The sequence below is a fragment of the Dromiciops gliroides genome, chromosome 1, assembly GCF_019393635.1.
Source record: "Dromiciops gliroides isolate mDroGli1 chromosome 1, mDroGli1.pri, whole genome shotgun sequence".
NCBI lineage: Eukaryota > Metazoa > Chordata > Mammalia > Microbiotheria > Microbiotheriidae > Dromiciops > Dromiciops gliroides.
In genome coordinates this window covers 403445652-403472801 of record NC_057861.1, presented here as the reverse complement: position 1 = coordinate 403472801, position 27150 = coordinate 403445652, and the positions used below count along the sequence as shown (strand labels likewise).

General features: G+C 37.6%; 1 protein-coding gene across 1 annotated transcript in view; it reads left to right on the top strand.

Moving 5' to 3' along the window:
* Positions 1-301: 301 nt before the first annotated feature.
* ITGA2 (integrin subunit alpha 2) overlaps positions 302-27150 on the top strand; it is a 136249-nt gene continuing 109400 nt past the window's right edge. The window contains 3 exon segments of the mRNA XM_043979895.1: positions 302-442; positions 25221-25300; positions 25302-25342. Coding sequence (XP_043835830.1) covers positions 397-442; positions 25221-25300; positions 25302-25342 — 167 coding nt within the window. The 5' untranslated portion in view covers positions 302-396.

The following is a 27150-nucleotide window of genomic DNA, read 5'->3' as shown; positions in this document are numbered from 1 at the left end:
TGGGAACTCAACTCCCCACTTCAGAGACTAGGACCGGGGCTGGGGCGGGGGCGGGAAAGGAGAGGGTGTGTGTGAATGATCGGTGGGAGGGCCCCCGGGTAGATCCGGCATTACAGAGGGCGGGCCGGGGCGGGGCCGATTGGTTGCTTTCTTGGCTGGTTGCCCGGCTGACACCCCCTCCTGGGCTGGTGCAATGCAAATGTCCAGCTTCTGGTCCTGAGCAACTTTTCTCTCTTCCCGGAGTCAATTTCTAACCTACTGCTGGGAGAGAAAAAGAGAAAGAGAAGCTGAGAGGGGTCACTTCGGGACTTTCTTTCCTTTCTTGCAGTCCTCTGCAAAGGCTTTCTTGGGTACACCTAAGTGCTACTTTCGCCCCAGACGCCAGGAGAACTAAGGATGGGGGAAGTCAGAAAGTTGGGAACTCTGATGCTTCTCAGTCAAGGTAAGCAAAAGTCTTGCCTTTTGCAGGTTTTGGTTTTGGTTTTGATAAAGTGAGCAATCCTTTTGCCAGCACGGGAAAGAGGACTTAGGGCTGGGGGGCAGAAACGTGATCTTGAGAAGAAAATTTCCCGAAGGACCAGAATTTCCCTTCTTGGGCAGGGACTGGAGGAGGAGATGAGGACAGTCAAACCGATGGACTGGCTAAGTCGCTGAGCGAATTTCGATGAAATTCTCTTGGGAACTGCAGAAGCCAGTTTGTCCCGGGCGTCCGGGGCATGGGAACGAAAGAGAGGCTTTGGAAACGATTTAAAATCTCACCACCTGCCTACACCCAGCCTCCCCATTGCCCTTTGCCCTTTCCAGCCCGGATCCCCTTTGTGCTTCTCAACTTTTCACTTCTCCTTTCCCATTCTTTTCTTTCTTTCTTTCTTTCTTTCTTTCTTTCTTTCTTTCTTTCTTTCTTTCTTTCTTTCTTTCTTTCTTTCTTTCTTCCTTCCTTCCTTCCTTCCTTCCTTCCTTCCTTCCTTCCTTCCTTCCTTCCTTCCTTCCTTCCTTCCTTCCTTCCTTCCTTCCTTCCTTCCTTCCTTCCTTTCTTTTTTTTCATAGGGGGCGGGTTTGTGGGGTTGTCTTCGAGGCTGTCTGATACCTTTTGATTAGACTTTCCTGAGTTTTTAAAGGAAACTTCCCAGGCTAAGACTGACAGGTGCTACGGCCACTACGGAACCGGCCCGTAGCCTGTTTCCCGCCTCCAAAGTGGAGCTGCGGGGTTACGGAGGGATGGAAGGAAGGAGCTGTGAGACAGGCGGGGGCTCGCCCCCTATTCCCGGACTGCTCCCCTCCCGGCCCTCAGCCAGCCCTTCCTCACCCCGCGGTCTTCCTGACACAGGCCGTTTGTTGCTTTGGAAAAGCAACCGGTAACCCACTGCCCTCTACGTCCGGGCCTCCTAAGGAGAGAAGTCGCCTTTAGTCTTTCCTTGTCTCCCCGCTGCTTTGTAGGTGTTTCCTCCCTGGCATGACTTTGGAAAACTGACGGCTTTTAATCAATGTTTGGCAAAAGGGAGTTCTTCCTTCCCCTCTGCGTTCTCCCTATTGTTGACTATTCAGCCTCTGTAAACTCCAGGCAGCCAGAGTTGTTCCCACGTTTCTGAGATAAAGTAGACAAGAGTACAGATAGTGGCAATGTGCCTCGAAGTGGAGTTCCCTGTTAATCACGGCTGGAACCGAAAGGCCTGCTTAGAATGTTAGCAATTAGCAGTGATGGAATTAATTAAGGAATTACCTTGATGTCCATCTTTCCCGGAGTAGTGCCCAAGAACAGTTGAGAAAGGTTAGTGATCAGTTAAGGTAGAGGTCCTGACCTTGAAGTCTAACACTCTCTTCTGGAAAAGAAAAATTGTTCTTGGACCTTGAATACCTGGCTAGTAACCTTTGCAATTAAAAACAAAACATGTGGTACAGTATTGGCTTTGCATTATGGAAGATGTGCAGTGGAAAAGGACTTATATCAAGTCAGAGGACCCAGGTTGGAGTAGCAGTTCAGCTACTCATTACTCCTGTGATCTCAGGAAAGTCACTTTGCTCTATGGCCTCAGGTTCCTTAATTGTAAAATGATGGAGTTGGACCAGATGATCTCTGAAGTCCCTTCTTCCTCTAAAATCTGTGATCCTATGACCAGAGGTTGTTAGTTTTTCCCCCGTATGCCTTCTGGCCATTTTCCTAGGACTTTGTAAATAGAATCCTTTGCCTTTCTAAGGCATCCTCAGTATAACAATTTTTACTGATGAAAAAAACAAGCCATGGAGTTCTAGCATTAGCCCTGGAGAGAGATCAACCCTGCATATGTAATTGACTAGAATAAAACCTATGCCCTGCACTAGACCACTGATGGCTACCAGAAATCCTTTGGAAAGAGTCCCATTCTCTCCTTCCTTGAAAACTTTTTTTTTGTTGAAAACTCTTTTTGTTGTACCTACCAGTCCTGGTCTAGGACTCTGCATCAATGACTGAGAAAAAAAAACAAACCTCATAATCTTAATTCCTTTATCATCTTCATATTTATCAACACTGAAAATCAGCTAAGGTATGTGGGCTGAAAAAATTCAACTTTTTCCCTTCTCATTGCTTCATCTGAAAAGAAACTGTGAAAACACAAGCTTATTTTCATGGGAGTGTCCTAACTTGTTCTTTCAGGAACTGTGAGACACACCTAAGTGGAATGTATTGCTGCAGGGCCTTATCAGACATAAGGATTTTAGCCTGTAGTTATTAAGATGTACTGAATACAAATGTCTCTTAATTCTGTAAAGATAGTAATGATTTAAAATCATAATATGAAAAAAGTTTGCTTACTTCATTTTCTATCACTTTACTCCTCTTAACAAGAAGTTGCATGCCTGAGGAAGAGAGCTTTAGCTATCACCATAATATGTGTGTGTGTGTGTGTGTAAACATTTATGGGTTGAGGCTATCTACAAAGCTTTTTTAGTGAAGGAGGAAAATGCCTTTAATTTCTTGGTGATGCATGCTAAATGTGCAATGGGAGACAACATGACTCATTGACATCTAGATCTAATATCCCAACCATGAAATCTGAGTAGGCAAAATTATGAAGTTGGGGAATTTTCCTACCCAGCCCCCCCACACACACACATTTCCCTTATACATCTTTTCTAATCTTCCCCTCATTTACTAACTGTATGATCCTGGGTAATTCACTTAACCTAGGTTTACTTCAGTTTCCCCAACTGTACAATGGAGGTAATAAATAGCACCTAAATCCCAGGATTGTTGTAAGAATCAAATGAGATATTTATAAAATACTTACCAAAGCACCTGGCACATAGTAGGCAATCAAGACTTTCCTCCAAGACCTGGTGCTCCTTTGCTCCCTCTGGTTCCATGTCCTGCTCAGGACTGCCTTTTCTGGGAATGCCCCATGCTTCAAAAGTATCCCTTCCTTTTCCTCTTGCAACTCTGCCTATATAAATTCCAAATTACAGGTAGCAATTAAAAGGGGACGGGAATTGGACTAGAGAGATAACTACTGGGTTTCTTCCCATGGGACAATTCTGATTTGAGGAAAGCCTCTGATTAAGAGTAGTGTGTGTGTGTGTGTGTGTGTGTGTGTGTGTGTGTGTGTGTGTGAGAGAGAGAGAGAGAGAGAGAGAGAGAGAGAGAGAGAGAGAGAGAGAGAGAGAGAGAGAGAGAGAGAGAGTTTCTGATTGCCATCTGCCTGGGATGATACATGTTGCTCCAAAGGGATGCATCTTGGTGACATTACAGTGAGCAGTAAAAAGTGAAGTAAATAATTTCAGGCACTGTGGGGGAGTTCTTTTTGGTCTGGAGGCCCTTTCATTCAAAGTCTAAGTCCAGCTACAAAGACTGTTTACTTTGCCTATTTATGAGGCTGGATAAGGATGTTCCTGAGATAGGAAAGAAAAAAAAGGAGGATACCATATAGAGTTATCATAGAATGTTTAAGGTGGAAGAGACCTTAATAAAAACAATCATAGCTTACATTTATATAGCCCTTTGAAAGGCAGCAACATAAAAAGTAGATGAGGGCCACTGGATGTCTAGTAGTCATCATCAGTTCAAGTCCTTTCTCTGACACATACTGGCTGGGATCCTCTGGGTAAACTCTCATTGTCCCTGCAAATTCTCTAAAATTATACTTTGCAGAGTAGTTGAGATCCACTTTGGTAGAAGGTGTTTCTTTGTCGGGAATTACCTTTACCAGAGATTCTCAAACATTTTGGTCCCAGGACCCCTTAACTCTCTTAAAAATTATTGAGGCTTCAAAGAACTTTTGTTTATATCTAGCAGTATATCTACTGTACCACCTATCTGCCTTAATATATATGTGTGTATTTATGTATTTGTGTTTATGTATATATGATGTATATGTGTGTGTATGTATGTATATATATATATATATATATATATATATAAACTCAGACATTTTAATTTAAATTTAAGGCAGCTAGGTGGTACAGCAGGTAGATTATTGGACATAAAAGTTCTTTGGGGGCCTCAATAATTTTTAAGACAGTAAGGGACCCTGAGACCATAATGTTTGAGAATCCCTGGTATAGGGAATTCCCATACACACATATATAATCCAAAATACATATGTGTATATATATTATCCATAATACATGTGTGTGTGTGTGTATATATATATATATATATATATAAAATCCATGAGATAAAGTAAATAGAGCAAGTAGGATGAAGATTTTTTCAAAGTAAAATTATATGTTTGTAATTCTTTGTATTTAAAGTACATTTGCACAGATAAGAGAGATGATTATAACTCATTTTTTAGAATTTGTGTCATTTTATGGGCCTTCTTATATTAAGTTGCAGAGAAGGCTGACCTGTATTGATAGAGGGAGTTTTCCTATAGCAATAAAATCACAGGTCTAGACCCTACCCCTATCCCTTCAGGTGTCTAAATGATTTGCCAGGGAGGATAGCTCCAGTCTCTACCACTGAACAGAAACTGTTCTCTGCAAAATTATCAGTGCCCTCCCAATAGCCAAATTCTCATCCTAGAACTTTCCTTAGCCTTTTTTCACTTTTGCCCACACTCTCCTTGTTCATCTATGTTTCTCATCACTACTCCATCTCTTTTACTGGTTCCTTTCCCTCATCCTTTTCTTCATCCTCCCAAGTGTGGAACCTTCCCTCCAAATCTAATATTTATCCTTTTCTTATTCTACATGCTCACCATTGTTGAGCTCATCTCCTCCCATGACTTTAATCATGACCTCTCTGAAGATGACTCCCGAATCTGGATCATCAGTCCTTTTCTCTATCATGATTGCCAATCCTACATTTCCGAACGCCTATTGGTCATCTCCACCTAGCTATGTCTCTCAAATCTCAAACTCAAGATGCCCAAACTGAACTGTCATTATCTTTCCCTGCAAGAAAAAAAAAAGTTCCTTTCTTCCAGCTTCCCAATTTGTACCATCTTCCCCAGTACTCGGGGCTGAAACCTTCAAGTTGTCTTGGATTATTTCTTTTCCCTCTTTTGCTATCTTCATTTACTTGATAAACTTGGCTGATTCTATCCCAGTAACATCTTTTGCTTCTGTTTTCTTTCTGTTATTATTTGCAATGGTCTACTTTATGCTTTCTTTCTTTTCTACATTTATGGCTGTAGTAGCCTCCTAAATGGTCATGCCTTCTCCATTTTCTTCTTTTCTAATCCATTCTCCACACCATATTCACAGGTTTAATCAGATTATTGCCATCTATTCTCAAAAAACCTTCAACTCTTTGCCTTACTTAAAGGACCCATGATTTTGTCAGGGTGGGTTCTCCAGCCACTGATGCAGGTCACATAGGAAATGGTCTTTAAGAGTTTATGGTGATGGTGGTGGGGTGCATCTAAGTAGAGCAGTGGATAAAGCACTGGCCCTGGATTCAGGAGGACCTGAGTTCAAATCCAACCTCAGACAATTGACACTTACTAGTTGTATGACTTTGCGCAAGTCACTTAACCCTCATTGCCCTGAAAAACCAACTAACCAAACAAACAAACAAAAAAGAGTTTATAGGATGTTTGAGTGTTGGTTCTGTCACTAACTAGTTGTGTGGTCTTGGGCAAATTTCTGAGAATTTGGTTTAATCTGTAAAATAAAGATAAAAACATTTGCCCTAAAAAAAAAAACAAAACAGTTTGGGGGCAGCTAGGTGGCTCAGTGGATAGAGCACGGGCCCTGGAGTCAGGAGTACCTGAGTTCAAATCCGGCCTCAGACACTTAACACTTACTAGCTGTGTGATCCTGGGCAAGTCACTTAACCCCAATTGCCTCACTAAAAACAAACAAACAAACAAAAAAACCCCACCAGTTTATAGGATATAGGTCAAGAGAAGAAATCGACCTCCAAGATCATTTAGTCTTGGACCCCCATTTTACAGATGACAAAACTATTTCCCTGAGTGGTTAAGTGAATTGCCCAAGGTCAAACCCCTCCTAGATGCCAGAGGAGGGTTGTGAAACCAGATCCTCTGATTCTATTGCTGGTGTGCTTTCTACTATATCACCCTGCCTCTTGATGATGAACCCCTTGAGTTTCACTAAGTTAGTTCTCACATGAAAGGTATGTAATAATTCAGTGACAAAGTCACTGGTCTGGTTTAAAAAAAGAAGGTTGTAGTGTTCAGAATATAATTTCACTGTGCTTTTTCTTAGAGACTACATCCGGAGTATTATGTGGGCATCCCATTTTAAGATCCTACTGACTCCACAAACTGGAGTTCTTTCTGAAAAGTGCAATGAGATTAGATCTGAAGCCTGGGGACCCTGACATACAAAGGAGGATCAGAAGAAAGAAGAATTAGGGGATCATACGAGATAGCTATCTTATATAGTATTAGAAGAGTTAATAGGTAGAAGAAAGATTTAACTCCCTTCTGTTTGGTCCCACAAGGAAGAAATGGGAGCAGTGGATGAAAGTGACAGAGATGTGAATTGAAAAAGGCTCTCTTGGGAGTCAGTGGAGGTCAGTGGAAAGGGAAGAAATGGAAATCTTGAAGCAGAAGCTACTTGTCAGAGACACTGTAAGGAAAATTGCTGCTCAGGTGTGGCTTGCATGAGAGGACTTCTGGATTAGTAGATAGTGCTGGGCTTGTAGTCAAGAAGACTCATTCTCTTGAGTTCCAATCCAGCCTCAGACACTTACTAGCTGTGTGACCCTGGGCAAGTCACTTAACCTTGTTTGCCTGTTTCCTCATCTGTAAAATAAGTTGGAGAAGGAAATGGCAAACCACTCCAGTATCTCTGCCAAGAAAACCTTAAATGGAGTCATGAAGAGTTGGACATGACTGAAAAACAACTGAACAACAACAGATTCCCTTCTCATACTTCCCTCTACTCCAGTTATTTTTCATTTGTTATATCATTTTGTTAGCAGTAGTAACATATTTAACAGTTTATACAGTTTTACTCGCAACATTCCTGTGATGAAAACAGTAAAGAGAAACAGTGTTTTAAGGCGTATTTACTATGGTATTTCTCCATGTTATTAATATATTTCCTGAGCTAAAAGATGATATAATACAGTAACAACAACAATACCTAGCATTTATATAACGTTGTAAGGTTCACAAAATGCCTTACATGTATTATTTTACTTTATCCTTACAACAACCCTATGCTATTATTATCCACATTGTGCAGATGAGGAAACCAAGGTACAGGGAGGTTAAATGACTTGTCTAGGGTCACAAAGCTCATTGGATCAGAGGCTGGATTTGAATTCAGAACATCCTGACTCTGTCTAGTACTATTCCTCTTGTATCACTTAGTCACCTATACTACACTGTAACAGAAAGTAAAATTTTTACTTTTAGAAGTTTGAAATGACCAAACCATTTTTTTACAGGAAATACATAAGTTGTGATGCATCGTTTATTTATCTCAATGGAAAGAGAGGCTCAATTTTCAATTTTAGAAGAACAATTTCATTGCATTTTGCCCAAACAAAGCTGTTCTAGCTGGCAGAAGCCCCACATTCCCCTAGTTGTCATTTTCAGTTACTCATTTAAAGGTAGCCTTTGTTTTTCTTTGTTCAGGCTTGATCTCATTTCCATGGTTACTTTATAGAAATGCAGACAGAACACAAGCTGGACTCATTTCACAACAGTTCAGGCTACACCATCTCAACACATTTTCCATTTATCTTTGGGTGCTTTAAACTTGAAACACACCCTTTAAGCTTAGTGTGTGTTTATCTGGTGGGATTTCAACTCTGCAATCTTTAGCTTTGAATTATACAAGTCCTGAATCTCCAGTAAGGATTTCAAAGACCTTTTCTGGGCAAAACCCCTAATGGAAATAACTTGCTGCACTATATAGACATTTTAAGATAAGTATCTATGGAATTTTGTTTAAGGGTGGATGAGAAAGAGAAGAAAGAGAAGGGAGGCAGAAAAGGAAGTCACATAGCCAAAGATCTTTTCCAGAAAAGAGTAAAAATAGCAAACTCTTTATGATCCATGACTCAAAAGAGTGGATAGCTGAATTCATTAAATTAGATGTTCTTCCTAAATAAAATTATAGTAGCCCAAATTGAAAGTTGACAGGTTACAATTCTTGAAAACACAAGTTCTTGGGGGTGGCTAGGTGGTGCAGTGGATAAAGCACCGGCCCTGGATTCAGGAGTACTGAGTTCAAATCTGGATTCAGACACTTGACACTTACTAGCTGTGTGACCCTGGGCAAGTCACTTAACCCCCATTGCCCTGCAAAAAAAAAAAAAAAAAGAAAGAAAATACAAGTTCTTTTTGTTTTATTATTATGATGCTATTTGGGGGTGGGGAGAATGGCAGCATGGTGTAGCAGTTAAATGCCAGGGTCTCTGAATTAGGAAGACCTGAGTCAGACAGATACTGTGTGTTGGGTGAAAATGGGCAAACTTGAAGCAATTCTAATCAATCAACAGGCATTCATTAGGCAATTGCTCTGTGCCTGGCACTGTTCTAGGTGCTGAGTATACAAAAGCAAAACAATCTGTTCTCTGTGTGTGTGTGTGTGAGTTGGGGTTAAGTGACTTGCCCAGGGTCACACAGCTAGTCAGTGTCAAGTGTCTGAGGTTGCATTTGAACTCAGGTCCTCCTGAATCCAGGGCCAGTACTCTATCCACTGCGCCATCTAGCTGCCCCAAAATACAATTTTTGGGGGGCAGGGTAATGAAAGTTAAGTGACTTGCCCAGCTGCAATTATAATTTAGGTACAGATTTGCAGGGGTGCTTAGATTTTCCACATAAAGAATGACCACGGGGCAGCCAGGTGGTGCAGTGGATAAAGCACTGGCCCTGGATTCAAGAGGACCTGAGTTCAAATTTGGCCTCAGACACTTGACACATACCAGCTGTGTGACCCTGGGCAAGTCACCTAACCTTCATTGCCCTGCAAAATTCAAAACAAATGAACAAACAAACAAACAAATAAATAAATGAATGGATAGATAGATAGATAGATAGATAAATGAAATCATAGATCTGGACCACCCATTTTCCCCTTCACTATCCACTAAAAATGGGAAATTATTGCTCAGGTTAATCTGGGTTTAATATAACAGTGGTTTGTTCATATAATTATTTTTCATGTTCTTCTGAAGTTTATCTTATCTACTTATAACTGTAGAGACTGTGCTTTTGTAATCATTCAAGTGATAATGCAAATATCTAAAATGGCACATTTCTTAACTGCTGCCAAAGGAAGAAAAAAAAATGAGTCTTTGAGAGAGTTGGAATAGTTCTGTCCAGTTACTACATTAAAACTACTTTTATCCCTAAGAAAATCGACTTTACCTTGATGATCCTTATCTCCAAGTAGGCTCAGCCCAATCCCATCACCATTGTATATTTGTTTATTTTCTGAAACTTTCTCCAGGTGACTCTAAAGTGCTTCTAATGATTTAAGCTTGCTGACCTTATCCACTCCAGTGACTCCAGTTATCACCTGTATGTAGATGATGTCCAAAACTTTACCTGCAGTCCTGATTTCTCTCAGCTTTGGTTTACAAATTCCTAACTGCTTGTTGGGTATCTGTGCTTGCCTGTTCTGGCAACTCAAACACATGTCCCAAACTGAATTCATCATTCCTCACTCTTGCAACCCTTCCAAAAACAAATAATACTTCCCTTCTTGATTTCCATCTATTGAAGAATAGTGCTACCATCCTTCCAGTCAACCAGACTTGAACTTCATTTACTGTTGACCCTTCATTTTCTCTTCCTCATTATGTCCCTACTGATTCTTTCTACCTTTCTAATATCTCTTTTCCACCCCCTACTCATTATCTTTTGCAATTAGTGCCCCTGCCAGTAGTCTCTTACTTCTCCTGTTCATCCTCACAGTTACCAAAATAATCCAAACGGAAACCTTCAGTGACTCCCTAATCCCTATTGTTAAAATACAAATATTTTTTCCTGATGCTGTAGGCTACCCATAGTTTGTCTTCAACCTAGTTTAACATTCTTATTCTATACTACTTTCATTCACTCAGTTTCTTTTTTTAAAGAATGAATTTTTATTACATTTATTTTTTAGCTCACTTACATTTCCCACTGTATTCTTCTCCTTACCCCACTGGGAGAGTCATCCCTTATAATAAAAAAGAAGAAAAAATATTCAGCAAAACTAATCAATATATCCAATAATGTTGAAGTTATAGGAAGTATCCCATACTTACAGAGTCCCACTACTGTTAAGTACCTACTGATACAAAGCAAGTATATACTTACTGTTCATTGGGTGGACTATTACATGTTGATATGTAATGCTATTTACTGATGAGAATTATAACTGGTTGAGAAAAATGTTGCTCTCTAAAAGTTTGATTAAGAACCTTGTCTTACAGTGGTTGTTAATGGGTGGTAGCACATAGTAGGTACTTAATAAATATTCATTGGTTGATTGGGCAAAAAGTTATGTTGTGCTGCTTTTACATCAGAAATAAAGTATAGGAATCATTTTAGAAGAAAAAAAGATGTATTATAAATGTTTATTGTTGACAAAAACAATAAAATACATATAGATATATCATATATGGGAGCAATATCCTACACAGAACTTTAGTCTCCAATAAGGTAGCACTAAATGGATTGACAAACAGCAAATATGCAAAGAAAACACTTGATTCTGTGTTCACTTTCAGATTTGACTACAATACCTATGACTTGTTCTTTTTCCTCTTTTCACTCCTGGTCCATATATATATATATATATACTCTTGGTTTTTATTTAGCTCTGTATCACTTCATACACATTTTCCCATATTATCTTGTATATATTTATCATTTTTAATCTCATAATTTATTCAGCTATTCTCCAATGTTTGGACACATAGCTCAGATTAATTTTTTTTGCTATCATCAATAGAGAAGCCATTTTTTTTCACAGCTAAGTCCTTCCCCTCCCTCCCTTCATTTTAAATTATCTTTTTGAGATAAAGTCTTAATACATAACAAGTGTAACCATTCTTGTGCTTCTCATTTTGGACTTTTAAAAAAGAATAATAACAAGAAAGGTATATATCATAGATCAAAAATACAAATATTGTCCTGTAATTGCTTGAAGTATGTGTAACTTAACTACAATATGCTGCTTTTCTAACCCTTTTCAGCTGTGTCATTGGTCTTTGAACTTCAAGACAATGACTTTGAAAATAACACTTCCTGTGGCTATGAATGGGTTCAAAAAAATCTTGATATGACCTGTGCCTCTTTCCAAATCATTATATGTATACTACAGTATATATAAAGACAAAGGGCTATTTGAAGCAATCTTCATGGTTTTAGGTTCTCCTTTTCTTACTATCAGAGTCAGCAGATGAGGGATGCCACTTCCTGTTTATAAATCTTCTTGGAGTGTCCTACCTACTGATGAGTTTGTCATTACTGTATTTAGTGCCTGGGAAAGGATGATTTTGCTGATCTGAAACACAGTTGCTTTTTTTCCTGACTGCACAGTCATTGCTTTCTTTGGTAGCTGGGGTTGGACAATTGAATGGGAATTTGATTATCATTTTGTTATATCCTATGGTCCTGTGAAGATGTCAATAGCAAAATACCACTAAAATGAGCTGAAGAAATTGATTTATTGGAAGAAATGATTTAAGATAAGATTTTTAAATATTGGTAAGTATTTATCGAAACAGTAATTGGCCCCAAAGACCCAGCAGATTCATAAAAGTCTTCCTAGGCAAAGGCAAAGTCATGAGGATAAAGGAGAATGCTTCTCTTTGTTATAACAAAAGAGGTATCAAATGTACCCACTCTGTAAGCAAGTTTTTTTTAGCTCAATAGTGTGTGTGTGTGTGTGGGGGGGTGAGATTAACCATTTCACAGCCTGTATGATTAGATTTACATCTATCACAAGACCTCCTATGATTTCACTTGCATTCTATGATTTCAGTAGAACTGTTTGAAAACAGGGTATGCTTCATTGAGTAATAGATATATTATTTCTCCAGTACTCCAGTGTATCTGTCATCTTCATGATGTAGATATTTCCTCTAGTGGATGAAGATAAAACTCATCCATGCCTGCCCATCCTCTATCATTCTTTTTTTCTCACAAGTTTGCCACAGGGTGTCCACCCAAGGTATCAACCTTCCTTGTATTTACTCCCTGCTAGTAAGGAAACACATGGAACACACAGCCTATCTGTTGGTTATTGCTTGCTCTTGCCATGTAATTAACCCCAAATAGTATACACTTTTTATGTATGTATGGACTAACAAGATTTCAGACATAAAAATTCACTGGCAAAAAGTCAATTAAGTCCTTCAAAGATATAGACCCTTTGACAAGGGTCAATGAGATATAAAGAACCAAAAACACTAGAGTGCTACTAATGACTTTCTACTCAAAAACATCAAAAGAAAAATTTACTAATTAACATTTATCTATTTATTAATGCTGCCAAGATTTAAGATAAAATCAGGAATAAGAACTTATCTTAAGTACACTTGATATGAAGAACTCCTGGTGATAGGAAGGAAGTTAGCTCCATGATATCCTAGGTTGGCCTATGTAAATAACAGCCATCTATTGAAGGTTCTTAGGACACCAGAGAGACTAGAACTCCAAGTTCTCAAGGCTTCTTTAAAAGTTTTGAATGAAGAGTGAAAATTTATTCCTTCCTAGCCATCCTTTAATAGATACAGAGGAGGGTATCCAGTTCTTTGTTTGGTCACTAAAATTAGCGAACTCAGGGTAGTGAGATAGATTTCTGTGATCAACTGGCTTTCTTTTAGTAATTAAAAAAGGCAATCTTGGTTTAAATAATAGTGTGCCCTTTCTCTGTAACTGCTATCTCTTCTAAAAAATAAAAAAATGTGGGAAACAGTTCATCAAAACTAATAAATGCATCAGTCTGACTGTAGTGGTTCATAACCCTAATTATGAAGAAGCAGGGGGAGGTACCTCCTCATATCTCTTTTTGGGGGACCAAATATTTGTAATTTGGTAATTATAATTACCAAACATTGGTAATTATAATTTTGTGGTATTCAATTTTGATTACTCTTATTGTTTTCATGAAGAAGCCAGGTGACACGGTGGATATAGTGCCAGGCCTGAAGTCAGGAAAACTCTTCCTGAGTTCAAAACTGGCCTTACACACTTACTAGCTGTGTGATGCTGGTCAAGTCACTTAACTCTGTCTCAGTTGTCTCATCTGTAAAATTAGATGGAGAAGGAAATGGCAAACCACTCTAATATCTTTGCCAAGAAAACCCCAAATGGGGACACAAATTGTTGGACATGACTGAAATGAGAGAATAATATTGTTTCCATTTTCTTTGTTATAGTCTTTATGTACAGGGTGGGCCAAAATTCACAAAGGGGTCTGATGTTTTGATAACTTTTTGAAAATTATTTTTTCTTTATTTTTGCCAATTACAAGATTTTATTTTTCACATGTAATATCAACTCATTTCCTATATATACTGTATATGATGCAATGGTATTATAAATTAAAACAAAGAATAAAGGGGTTATTAAAATATTCATGACTTTTGGCCCATCCTGTATATTGTTTTCTTGGTTCGGCTTGCTTCATTTTTTATCAGTTCATATAAGTCTTTATATACTTCTCTGTTTTCATCATATTCACTCTTTCTGACAGAAGAGTAACATTATATTTCTGTGCCAAAGCTCATTTAGCCATTCACCAATCAATGATAATCTTCTTTAGTTCTGGTTCTTTTCTGCTATGAGAAGTATTAGTTTGAATCAGGCAAGACAAGGCAATGGGCATTTATTAAATGTTTGGGCATTAAACTATATACTGGGCACTATGCTATGGGCTGAAGATGCAAATATAAGAAAAAAAAGATAGTTTCTGCCCTCAAGGAGCTTACATTCTAAAGGAAAAAAAAAAAGACAACATATAAAAAGTCAAATGAGAAGGGGTAGTGAGGAGAAGGTAGAGTCAGGGAAGGGATGGCCAAGTCTGGAGAGAGTAAGAAGCACAGATGGGAAGGGAATAAACCATCATTAGCTTGGGCCCTTCCCAAAAGTGGAGGCCTTGCAAGGAACTTTCCTAAGGGAAAAGTAGGTCTGAATGGAGGGAGGTTATGTTTCAGGATAAGCATTATTACAAGAATAATTTTGAGCACCAACTTTTGTGTCTCATTTGACTGATACAGATGTGCTGGATTGGAGTGAACATTGTCTACAAAGGTGCCCAGGAATGTAAATGCCACTTTGTGTACAGGGCACAGCCATCATCTCAATTGTCTAGGCCCCCAGCCTTGGTGCTATCTTTGACTCCTCTTTTGCATGCCTTACACATAGCCATTCTATTGCCAAGTCTTGGTGTTTTTACCTTCACAATATCTCTCATATATATCCCCTTCTCTCTAATTCACATAGCTACTGCCCTGGTTCAGGCTCTCCTCACCTCACACTGAACATTTGCAGTAGCCTTCTGCTTAATCTCCCTGACTATCTACCTACCTATTGAAGAAGACCTCCCCAAGCCCCTTCCCTCTGACATTATTTCTATCTAGTCTATAGATACCTTGTGTTGACACAGTTGTCATAGTATTTTCTCTATAAATAACATGAGTTCCTTGAGGGCAAGGACTGTTTTCTCCTTTCTTTGTGTCACTAAAGCTTAGCCAAGTTCCCGACACATAGGAAATGCTCAATAAATACTTATTGACTGATTGATTGGCTGAAAGAGGCTGTGAATATTGAGGGGCTCCCTTTAATGACAGAATAGGTCCAGCATTTTTTCAACTAGTTCCTGAATAATTTCAAAATAATTTCCTAGCTTTTTGGGAAACCTTTACTTCTACATAGAATAACCATCCATCCACCCATCCACCCATCCACCCATCCATCCATCCATCCATCCATCCATCCATCCATCCATCCATCCATCCATTGCTCCCTCCATTCATTTATTAATTTAAAAAGATGTTAATTGAGCGCCTATTTTAAATGTAAGCTGTGCTATGTCTAGATGGGGCATAAGAGGAATATAAATAATTGGGGAAATAAGAGAAACACATGAAGTAGTATGTGTCAATAGTGCAGTGAGAAAATGAGTATTGTAGACAATAAGAATTTTTAGAGATCAGAGAAGAGGGAGATCAGTGGGGCCTAAAGTGTTTGGAAAAACTTCCATTAAAACTTAGTAGAAGACTTCTCTGGAAATCCTGAGATCTTTTGGAAAAAATATTAAGTAAGTTTATTTCCATTTGTTCTTCCAGCTTCTATGAATTTACTGTGATAAATATATTGTTAAAAAGATTAATCAGTGGAGTAGTACACACAGATTACTAGGTAACTACACAAACGTGCTATTTTGAAAAAGCTGGATTTCTTTTTTTTCCATGTAAGAGGAATTTAGGAAAGAAAGAAAAGTAGAAAAATAAAAAATGAATCCATGAGATGGTGTTTTTTGTATTTCTTCCAGTAACAGTTCAGCTTTGAGTCCCTGTCCAAAATTCCTTCTGCCATATTTCACTGTCTCCTTTAGTCATTTGGAGACTATAACAAGCTGCCAAATGGCAGCTTACCATTGAGAATCATTAAGGAAAAGAAAATCATTGAATTTTTAGGAAACACTTGTCATAATAAATGGATTTAAGAAACAATTATAGTGAGTGTTTTGAGCTTTTGTACTGGACATGATAGGGTTGGGTAGTTCTAAGATTCCTTAGCTTATCATTGACTTAACTTTTTGGCCTTATCTTCCACTGTTCCTTAAGCACCTTATGCTCCAGCTGAATTGGACTAGCCATCACTCTCCACATGTGTCCACTGCCATTTTTAGAACACAAACTGTATTTTCTCCACCGCTGTGGTTTGCTCATGCTATTCCCTCTGTCTGGAATGGTAGCCCCAACAATGAAATTCCTACCTGTCCTTCCAGGCCCAGATAAAATTGTCACTTGTTTTAGGAAGGAAGTCTCTCTTTCCTAAACACCTATTTCACTTTCATGTTCTACTTTGCATTATAATCTGACTAAATTGTAGCCCCTAGGAAGGCAGACTTTGTGTCTTCCATTTTCTTAGCTGCTTCCTCAGGCCTGGAATTTTTTCCTGACAATATAAATGTATAAGATAGATGTTATCAGAGTGCGTTGTGCTGGTTGAAGAGGGAAAAAAAATCATTACCAATTAAGAAGGTTCAGGGAAAGGCTTGTTGGAGGAAAGGACATTTGAGTTGTGCTTTTCAATCCAGGCCTAAGGGCTGGGGAGAGGGAATTTTGGCCAATTAGTCATTGACAAGTGTGTGACCACTCTGTATTTTTTCTACTGAGATCTGCCGTGGGAAAAGAGTATCTAGTAGTTAAAGGAGGCTCAGAGCTCACAGAGCCTCCACCATGCAGGTTCTTTGGGGGGCCACCTGAGGCCAAACCCAGCTTCCTTTCATTACCTCTGGCTATGGTTCCAGCTTCACCTCAGCATGAGCAACACTGTCTTCTGAGGCAGTAACTTGCAACTCATACAGAAACTGTGGCTACTGAGCCAAACGGAAGGATCTCTGAAGGCCACATCTTGACTTATAAAACCACATATTAAAATTATCTACATTTTATTGTACTTTTATTTATTTTGTTAAATATTTCTCAATTGCATTTTAATCTAGTTCAGGGTACTTGGGAGTGTTGTAGGCTATGTGTTTAATAAACCCTACTAAATCAAAATGGATGAGTACTTAAAAAAATTAGGTCAATGCGAGAATTTGAGGGTAAGTGGGAAAGGAGAGAGAAAAGGCACATGTGAACACAATTTTGTGGGGCCTGCTATATTCATAAGATATTGTCAATAGGGACTTTAAAACTGGCTACTTAAGTGAAGATTATGCCCTTATGGTCTTTGCCCAGTAGATTGAATGAAGTTACAAACTAATCTCTGGACTTCTTGGTGCCTTCATTTCATCATCTATAATATGAGGAAACTGGATCCAACGATCCCCAAGGTCCCTTACTGCTCCAGAATTCTAGGACTTCTGTTAATTCAGCACATGGGTTCTCATTCTATATATCTTAACATTTATACCAATAATAATATAAAGTAGCTTTCTATTCTTTTTAAGTCCTATAAGCATATGTAAGGTTTATTTTTTTAAATAAAGTTTATTTTATTATTAGTTCTGAATTCTTTCCCTCCCTCTTCTGGCTCCCCCACCCATGAGTGAGCAGGCAAGACAAACAATCCATTACTAAGGTGGCATGTGAAATAAATTCCTCCAATAGTCATACCTCTCCCACCCACCCCCACTTACCCCCCAAAAAAATAAAGAAAGAAAATATCCTTTAATTTGTACTCTGAGTCTATCAGTTTTCTTTCTGGAAGTAGATAACATGTTTCATCATGAGTTATTTGGAGTTGTAGATCATTGTATTGATCAGAGTTATCAAGTCTTTCAAAACTTCATTATCTTTGCAATATTATTATTATCATATAAATTGTTCTCCTGGTTCTGCTCACTTCACTTTTTTTGTTTGTTTGTTTGTTTGTTTGTTTGTTTGCAGGGCAATGAGGGTTAAGTGACTTGCCCAGAGTCACACAGCTAGTAAGTGTCAAGTGTTTAAGGTCGGATTTGAACTCAGGTCCTCCTAAATCTGGGGCTGGGGCTTCATCCACTGCGCCATCTAGCTGCCCCCTGCTCATTTTACTTTGAATCAGTTCATAGAATTTGCCAAGTTCTTTCTGAAATCATTCTTTTAATCATTTTTTACAGCACAAAGGTGTTCTATTACATTCATATTCCCATAATTTGTTCGGCACTCACCAGTTGATGGGTATCTCCACACTTTTCAATTCTTTACTACTACAAAAAGAGTTGCTATAAATATTTTTGTACATATAGATCCTTTCCCCTCTTTCTTTGATCACTTTGGGGAATAGATCTAGTAACAGTATTACTGGGTCAAGACGTGCTTATGCATAATTTAATAGCATTTAGGGGATAGTTCCATAATGCTTTCTAGAATGGTTGAACTAGTTCACAGCTTCACCAACAATTCATTAGTATACCTGTTTTCCCATTGCCCCATAACCATTTGCCACTTTCCTTTTTCTTGTCATCTTAGCCAATCTAATAATGGGTAAAAGGTGGTCCCTTAGAGTTGTTTTAAAATATATATATTTTATTATTTAATTTATTATATTATAAAGTAGTTATTATATTATATTAATATAATAATATATCATTATATCATGATATATAATATAGTATTGTGTAATATAATACATTATGTTTATTACAACATATATTATTTAATTTAGTATATCATATATTTATGTTCATATTTTTATGTTTAATTTCTCCCCTGATTACATATAAAAACAATTTTAAACTTTTCACAAGTTTTGAATTCTAAATTCTAGCCCTCCCTCCCTTTCCTCCTTCCCTGACATGGTAAGCAATCTGATATAGGTTATACGTGTGCAATCATGTAAACATTTCCACATTAGTCATTTTGTGCAAGAAACTTGAAGAAAGAAAGAGAGAAGGAAGAGAGGGAAGGAGGGAAGGAGAGAGAGAGAGAGAGAGAATAAGAATGCTTTGATCTATATTCAGACTTCATCAGTTCTTTTTCTGTAGGTGGATAGCATTTTTCATCATGAGTCCTTAGGAATTGTATTGCTGAAAATAGCTAAGTCATTCACAGTTGATCATTGTACACCATTGCTGTTACTGTATGCAGTGTTCTCCTCCTTCTGTTCTTTCTTGAATCAGTTCATGTAAGTCTTTCCAGGTTTTTCTGAAATCATCTGGCTTGTCATTTCTTATAGCACAATATATTTCCATTACAATCAATTACACAAACTTGTTCGGCCATTCCCTAACTAATCAGCACCCCCTCAATTTTCAATTCTTAGTCATCACAAAAGAATTGTTAGAAATATTTTTGTACAAATAGGTTCTTTACCCTTTAAAAAAAAATCTATTTGGGATACAAACCTAGTAATGAGTGCTATTGCTGGATCAAAGATTATGCGCGGTTTTATAGCCCTTCAGGCATAGTTCCAAATTGTTCTCCAGAATGGTTGAATCATTTTACAACTCTACCAACAGTTCATTAGTGTCCCATTTTCCCACATTCCCTTCAACATTTATCTTTTCCCTTTTTTGTCCTATTAGCCAATTTGATGGGTATGAGTTACTACCTAAAAGATGTTTTAATTTGCATTTCCTTAGAGTTGTTTTAATTAGCATTTCTCTCTTATTAATGATTTAGAGTCCACATGTCTATTGATAGCTTGGATTTCTTCCTCTGAAAGCTGTTTATTCATATCCCCATGACCATTAGCAATTGGAGATCTAATATTCTCGATACTTTGGGGAATAGAGGGAAATATTTAATTTGCTCAGAAAATGTAAGTTCCATAAGAGCAGAAACTGTTTAGTTGTTTAAGTAAAGTAGAGGGGTGGAGGAGTCTTTGTATTTCTAGTATCTACCATAATGCCTGGAATATAGTAGGCACTTAATAAATTCTTGTGGAATAGAATTAGATTGCTATTAATTTTTTTAAATTGTAGCCAAAATCAGCATTATGTTAGCACATGTGCTCCCTGAGGACTGGGATTATAACATCTTTGCATTTGTATTCCTAGTACCTAGCACATAGTAGGTATTTATTAAATTCTATTAACTGATTATTGGAAGTAACATTAAATTATCTGTTCTTAACCTTTGAAGGACACATAAATCAATATCTTGAGCTCCTTTGGTGTCAAATGAACTAAACCACTGGAATGACCCCAGTATGGAAAAATTCATTTTCTTATATTGAATATTTATAGATAGGGGTTATATGCTGCCAACCCCAGCCATATTCCCTTTCTCATGTATTTCTTTCAATTTAGACAATTAAGTGAAACCAGAAAATCTTTCCTCTCTCCCAATTCTAGTACCAAGGTGTTTCCTTTTTGAGCTACCTCAAAAATTGGTTTCAATGTGGTATAGAATTAATTCTATAAATAGAAACTTAAAACCACTAAATTTCCTAAAGCCATCAAAGCTGGCAGCCTGACCTCTCAGACACCTGGAAGAGTAGCTAAGTGTCTTCAGGACTGGAAGTAATTTAAGTACCTCAAGCACCAAGTTAAGAATGAGAGGGAAAAATCATAACAATTACTTTGTGTCTAACCAGCTGGGAAAACAGTCTCTCTGAAATCCAAGATGGAAATAGGTTAGGGTTCTAATAAAGAGAATTAAATACTACTATTTTTGTTATGAAAAACCAAAGTCTATACTCCAGGAGTCATTGGCAATAAGAAAAGTATTATTTTTATTTTTAATTTTTGAATGTAATAAGTTATATTGAATCCACAGGAGTACTTTGCCCTTATTAAATTTAGGAAGCAGTGTATACACACACACAACACACACACACACACACACACACAAACACTATGTGTTTGTTGATCTTTGCAAAGCTCTTTACAGCTATTCACTTACATTTATACAAATAGACTGGTAGTTAAGAATTCACAAGGCAGCCAGTGTGTTTATAATGTCTTTTTTATTGCACTTAGCCTATTACAACTTCTAGAAAAGCTATCTATACCTACTCTCCTCTCAACCATTTCTCAGTCCCTTGTAATCTGACTTTCAACTTTACCATTCAACTGAAAGTATTTTTCTTCAAGGTTATGGACAATACCTTTGTTGTGATGGTGTATTTTTTTGAACAGTCATCACATATTTTATTTTAGAAGCAGTTAGATGGTACAGTTAGATAGAACACTGGGTCTGGAATCAGGGAGACGAGTTCAAATCTAACCCCATATCCTTACTATCTGTGTAACCCTGGGCAAGTCATTTAACTTATGTTTACCTCAGTTTACTCATCTGTAAAATGGGGATAATAATAGCACCCACCTCCCATGGTTATTTTGAGGATCAAATGAAATAGTATTTTTAAAGTCCTTAGCACAGTACCTGGTACATAGTAAGCACTATATGAATATTTTTTCACCTCTCCACTTTTAGATAATTTTTTCCCACTTAGAAACAATTTTTATCTCTGTCTTTTTTTTTTACAATCATCTTTCTTTCCCAATATATCTATCTTCCCCTGTTCTCTCACCAATAGAGCAGCCTTCATTACAAAGAATGTAAAGGAGAGGGGGAAAATAGTTCTGCAAAATTAACCAACATGTCCACTGGGTGACAGTATATGTAGCGTTCCACACCAATAGTCTTCCTTTACTCCAAAGAAGGAAAGGAGGTGAATTTTGTCAACTCTTCTTTGGGGCTGAGTTTGGTCAGTATAATTACACAGAATTCAATTTTCTTCTTGCATTCTTTTTATTTACATTGTTGCAATATATATGCTCTTTTCTTGGTTCTGTTTACTTCACTCTGTATCAGTACTATATCTTCCCATCCTTCTCTGAATTCTTCATATTCATCATTTCTTGTAGCACAATATTTCAATATATTCATGTTCCATAATTTACTTTAATTATGCCCTAATGGATAGTCATCCATTTAACAACAGATCACTTAATTGCTGAATGAAATGGCATTTTTTCAATACTCAGCCATCCTATCTTGACCTCTATTCACCTTTTTACCCTGTTGGTGACCACCCTGTCATGATGCCTGACATTACTTTCTTTTGGTTCTTCTTCTAACTGACTTTCCAATATCCTTTGTGGGTGCACTTCAGGGCCTCCTTTCCTCTGCTCTCCTCTTCTTTCTTCTCTATTTCTCTTCTTTCTCTCCTCTACCTCATCCTCTTTTTCTTCTCATTGTCTCTCTCCTTTTCTCCCTGTTTCTCTCCCTCCTTCCTCTCCCTTTCTGTCTCTCCCTTAATCCTTGCTTTTTTTCCTCTTTCCCCTCCTTTCTCTCTCTTCAGCTACCATGAGCTCACTTATCTCTATGAAGATAACTCTCAATCTATTATCTATATTAATTAGTCTTTCTTTTCTTCTTAGCTCACTCTCATTTTACCTATTGCCTGCTATACATTTCGACCTGGATGTCCCATAGATATCTCAAATTCAACATATAAAAAATGGTACACCTCCACCTATACCTACTTCTTGTCTTTATTTTCTGTGAGGGCACCATCATTTTTTTGGTGGGGCAATGAGGGTTAAGTGACTTGTCCAGGGTCCACAGCTAGTAAGTGTCAAGTGTCTGAGGCTGATTTGAACTCAGATCCTCTTGAATCCAGAGCCAGTGCTTTATCCACTGTGCCACCTAGCTGCCCCCCCATCATTTTTTAAATCAACCAGATTTGCAAACCTTGCAGTGATCGACAAATTTTTACTTTCCTTCATCCTGTATATCCAGTTGCCAAGACTTGTTGATTCTGTCTCTACAATATCTCTTGCATGTATCTCTTCCTATGCATTCACACAGTTATTAACCTACTTTAGACTCTTATTACAGGCCTCCTGAATGATTATAATAGCATAAGAATTGATCTCCCTACTTCTAGTCTCTCCCTTCTAATTCATTCTTCACACAGAGGCCAAAATAAGTTTATTAAACTTCAGGTCTGAAGATGTCATTCCCCTTTCTGAGAATTTTCAGCAACTCCCCATTGCCTCTAGGGTAAAATACAGACTCTTGTTTGGCACTTAAAGCCCTTCATGATCTGGGATCAACTTCCCTTTCCAACTGATTTCACATTCTCCTCATCTGCTCTAGGTTCCAGATAAACTTTCTTATCAGTACTATTCCATTTCATTTCTTGCTTATGTAAAACTTGGCATTTAGTCTTAAGTGCCTAAAATGCTTTCCCTCAGAATATCTAACTCTTGGAAGGGATCATTTCAACTTAGATTAGACTTTTTTAAAAAGATGATTTTCTAGATCCTTCTCATTTTAGTGCTTCTTCCAAAAAGATATTATATATACTTTTGTAGGCTTTGTACTTATCTGTGGATTTGTGTTAACACCAAGGAAAATGTAATTTCCTTGAGGGGCAGGGACTATTTTATTTTTGTCTCTGTATCTTCAGCACCTAGGATAGTGCCTTAACCCATAGACATTTCATAAATGCTAATAAATTATTGAGTTGAATTTACTGTAGTCCTACTCTGATGGCTAATCATGGTTTAAGATGACATAGATTTTTTCTTCCCACTTCTAATATAAAATGGAGGATTTTAATTTAAAACAGCATGTTTGTGAACAAATACAATATAAAAATATGAATTGAAATCTAATGTCTAAAAGAACCAAGGACAGCTAAAAGCATTGTAACCTTAGTCCCTAAACAACCAAGAATAGAACAAGCTTCAAGACATTATGCCGTATGCCTTTGTGCTTCTTATCAGTGTTAAGAACAAGAATAATGAAGTGTAGAAAATTATTGACAAACATGAACATTTCCATTTATAAAGGCCAGAAAAAGAGGCTTATATATGAACTGTGAATCTATAAAATCTATTACATGTATATATTTTATATATTTATTTCATATTATATATCTATTATTAATATGTAATTATATACATAAACATTTTTATTCTTTAGTCATTTTTCAGTCGTGTCTGACTCTCTATGACCCCATATGGGTTTTCTTGGCAGAGATACTGGAGTGGTTTGCTATTTCCTTCTCCACCTCATTTTACAGATGAGAAACTGAGGCCAAACACATGACTTGCCCAGGGTCAAATAGCTAGTAAGCATTTGAAGCCAGATTTGAACTCAAGAACATGAAACTTTCTGACTTCAGGTAGTGCTCTATTCACTGTTCCAGCTAGCTTCCCTTTACACATAAACATATACATACAAATAAATATATGTGCATACATACATTGTATATATACAATATAAAATATATACATACAAATAAAATATAATTACATATGTCCATATCTAATAAGATGGTACCAAAATTTGCCCATTTGTCTCCTCTACTGAACTTCCATCTGCCTTCTGTGTACTTTAAATATGGTTCATTTACATTTTTTCTCTTCCTCCTCTTTGCATCATTACCCCTACCCCCTTCCTTTTCTCCCCACAAATAAAAGCCATTGATTTCAACAACACAAGTATAGTTAAGCAAAACAAGCTTGAGTTGTATTGGTTGTGTCTGGAAATGTATATATCATTCTGTACTTACAGTCTATCACTTCTATGTCAGGGGAATGGAGAAATGCTTCTCATCAGTCTTTTGGAGTCTGGATTAATTATGGCATTGACGAACATTCTTAACTTTTCATGACTGTCTTGTAAAAGGTTGCCGTTATGGTTTGTCACATCATTATATCAAGCTCTTTTTGCATCCTTCTCTATTTGGTATAGCAGGGCAGCTCTCTGAGACTATCTGGTAGCAAATAATATCATAGGCTTAATATTTAAAAGCAAAAAAGAATGAGGGACAGTGGAGCGGATAGATAGCTAGACAGTCAAATTTTGCCATTGTCACAGAAACCAAGTGACCCTGAGCAAGTTATGTTACTACTTCTCAATGACCTAGCAACTTTGTGAAAGCATGAGGTACAGATGAATTGCTGTCTGCATGGTTGAGGGAGATTCCCAGTAGGATAGTTCCCCACATGATGATTCATAAGCATGGTATGCCCTCCCTCACCACCAAACAAACAAACAAAAACCTGAATGTGCAATGCTGACCTATTGGAGGATAAAGAGATTGCTTTTTGAGGTAATTCACTTAAGGTAGTGAATAATGGTGAGAAAGAAATTTGTGTTTTTCTAACTAACTTTTATAGTTGTAAATTTTGAAAAAAATCTGTGACAAAATTCTATCCATATTTGCAATTATAGCAATATATTTTTTTCTTCCTCTTGATAGTCCTTCTAAATTATTGTGCTGCATACAACATTGGTCTCCTGGAAGCAAAAATATTCAAAGGTCCTTCAAGTGAGCAATTGTGGATATGCGGTACAGCAGTTTGTAAATACCCATGGCAACTGGTAAGAAAATAGAATTGTTTTGTGATTAGAGCTAAAAAATATAAATAAATGTCCTTATTCATACATCTACAGTTTATTAAGATTGTTACCCTTCCGTTTCTGTTTTACTTAAATCGTTGACTCATTTTGGTAAATATGTATGATATAAATTTTGAAGAACCACACTATAATTTCTTTTGTGGGTTAAAAATTTTGACTTATCAGATGGGATAATGTATATTAAGTGATTTTTCAAATATAAAAGCCTATATAAATAAGAGCCATTTGATGTTTAATGCTGAGATAACAGAAAAGTGTAATGCTATTGGTTTTTTTTTTTTAAAGTCTGGACTGAGAGTCCTTTAATGTTTTCAGTGGCAAATTTGTAATAGTTAAAACATTTCACCACCTGTAGGGGAGGGAGGATGAGTATATTACAGTGTTTTCCATTTATTCTTTGACAGTTGATGTTCCATCTTAATTTTTTTTTATTTGACCATTGAGAAGAAAGCATTGAAAGGCAGTATGCATGGAATACTGAGTCCAGTTGGTCCCTGTGTATGTGATATACTAACTGATGGGAAGCAGCTGGTGGTACAGTGGATGGAGCACTGGGCCTAGATTCAGAAGACCTGCTTTCAAATAGGCCCCTCAGACACTTAGCTGCGTGATCCTGGTCAAGTCATTGAACCTCTGTTTGCCTCATTTCCCTCAATAGTAAATTGGAATAACAGCACCCAACTCACACGGTTGTTATGAGGATCAATAGGTTAATATTTGTCAAACCTATCTAGCATAGGGCCCGGCCCATAGGAGGAGTGATGTGAATGCTTGCTTCCATCCCCATTTCCTCTTCAGATTCTCCCCCTCTGGCTAGACTTACATATGTTCCCCATTTACTGCCTTCACTCACAGTATGCTTTGCTCAGTCATAATTTTGGGGTGCATAGCAAGGGCCAGTAGTATAAATCCCAAATCCTGTGCACCCATGTAAAATATTGCAAAGAGCTCCCCCCACTTTCAGTAGACCACAAAAGTTTCTTCCTGTGCTCAAGTATGTAGGAGCTTCTTTGGGTGAAGGTTATTTAAAGAAAACAAGGTTTCTCTTCTTTCAAAGCAAGCAACCTTAATGGGGGAAGACATGGCGTCTGTTATCTCTCTGTCCTTTAGCGAATATGAGATCCCATTGTGACGATTGTTTGTTGGATATGAAAAATCATGTGTCTTGGAAGAACATACCATTTTACAGGCCCTTTTACAACAAGGTGTGTCCCACTCATATATTAAGGACCATTCAGGGTTCCTTAGAAGATACAACAAATAAATAACCTTATTTAGGATTTCCCTTATTAATAAATATTGGGCACGGCATAAAAACAGGGAGATGTACACTCACCAAAGAAGCAGCTAGGTGGCACAGTGAATTGAGCACCAGCCCTGGAGTCAGGAGGACATGAGTTTAAAACTGGCTTCAGACATGTAATAATTTTGTGACCCTGGCAAGTCACTTAACCCTGTTTGCCTCAGTTTCCTCATATATAAAATGAGTTGGAAAAGGAAATGGCAAATAACCACAGTATCTTTGCCAAGAAAATCCCAAATGATGGAGGGCAAGCTAGGTGGCGCAGTGGTTAGGGCATCAGCCCTAGATTCAGGACGGACCTGAGTTCAAATCTGACCTCAGACACTTGACACTAGCTGTGTTACTCTGGGCAAGTCACTTAACCCTCATTGCCCTGCACAAAAAGCAAAACAAACAAACAAACAAAAAAGAAATCCCAAATGAAATCACAAAGAGTCGGACACAACTGAATGGCTGAAAAAAAAAA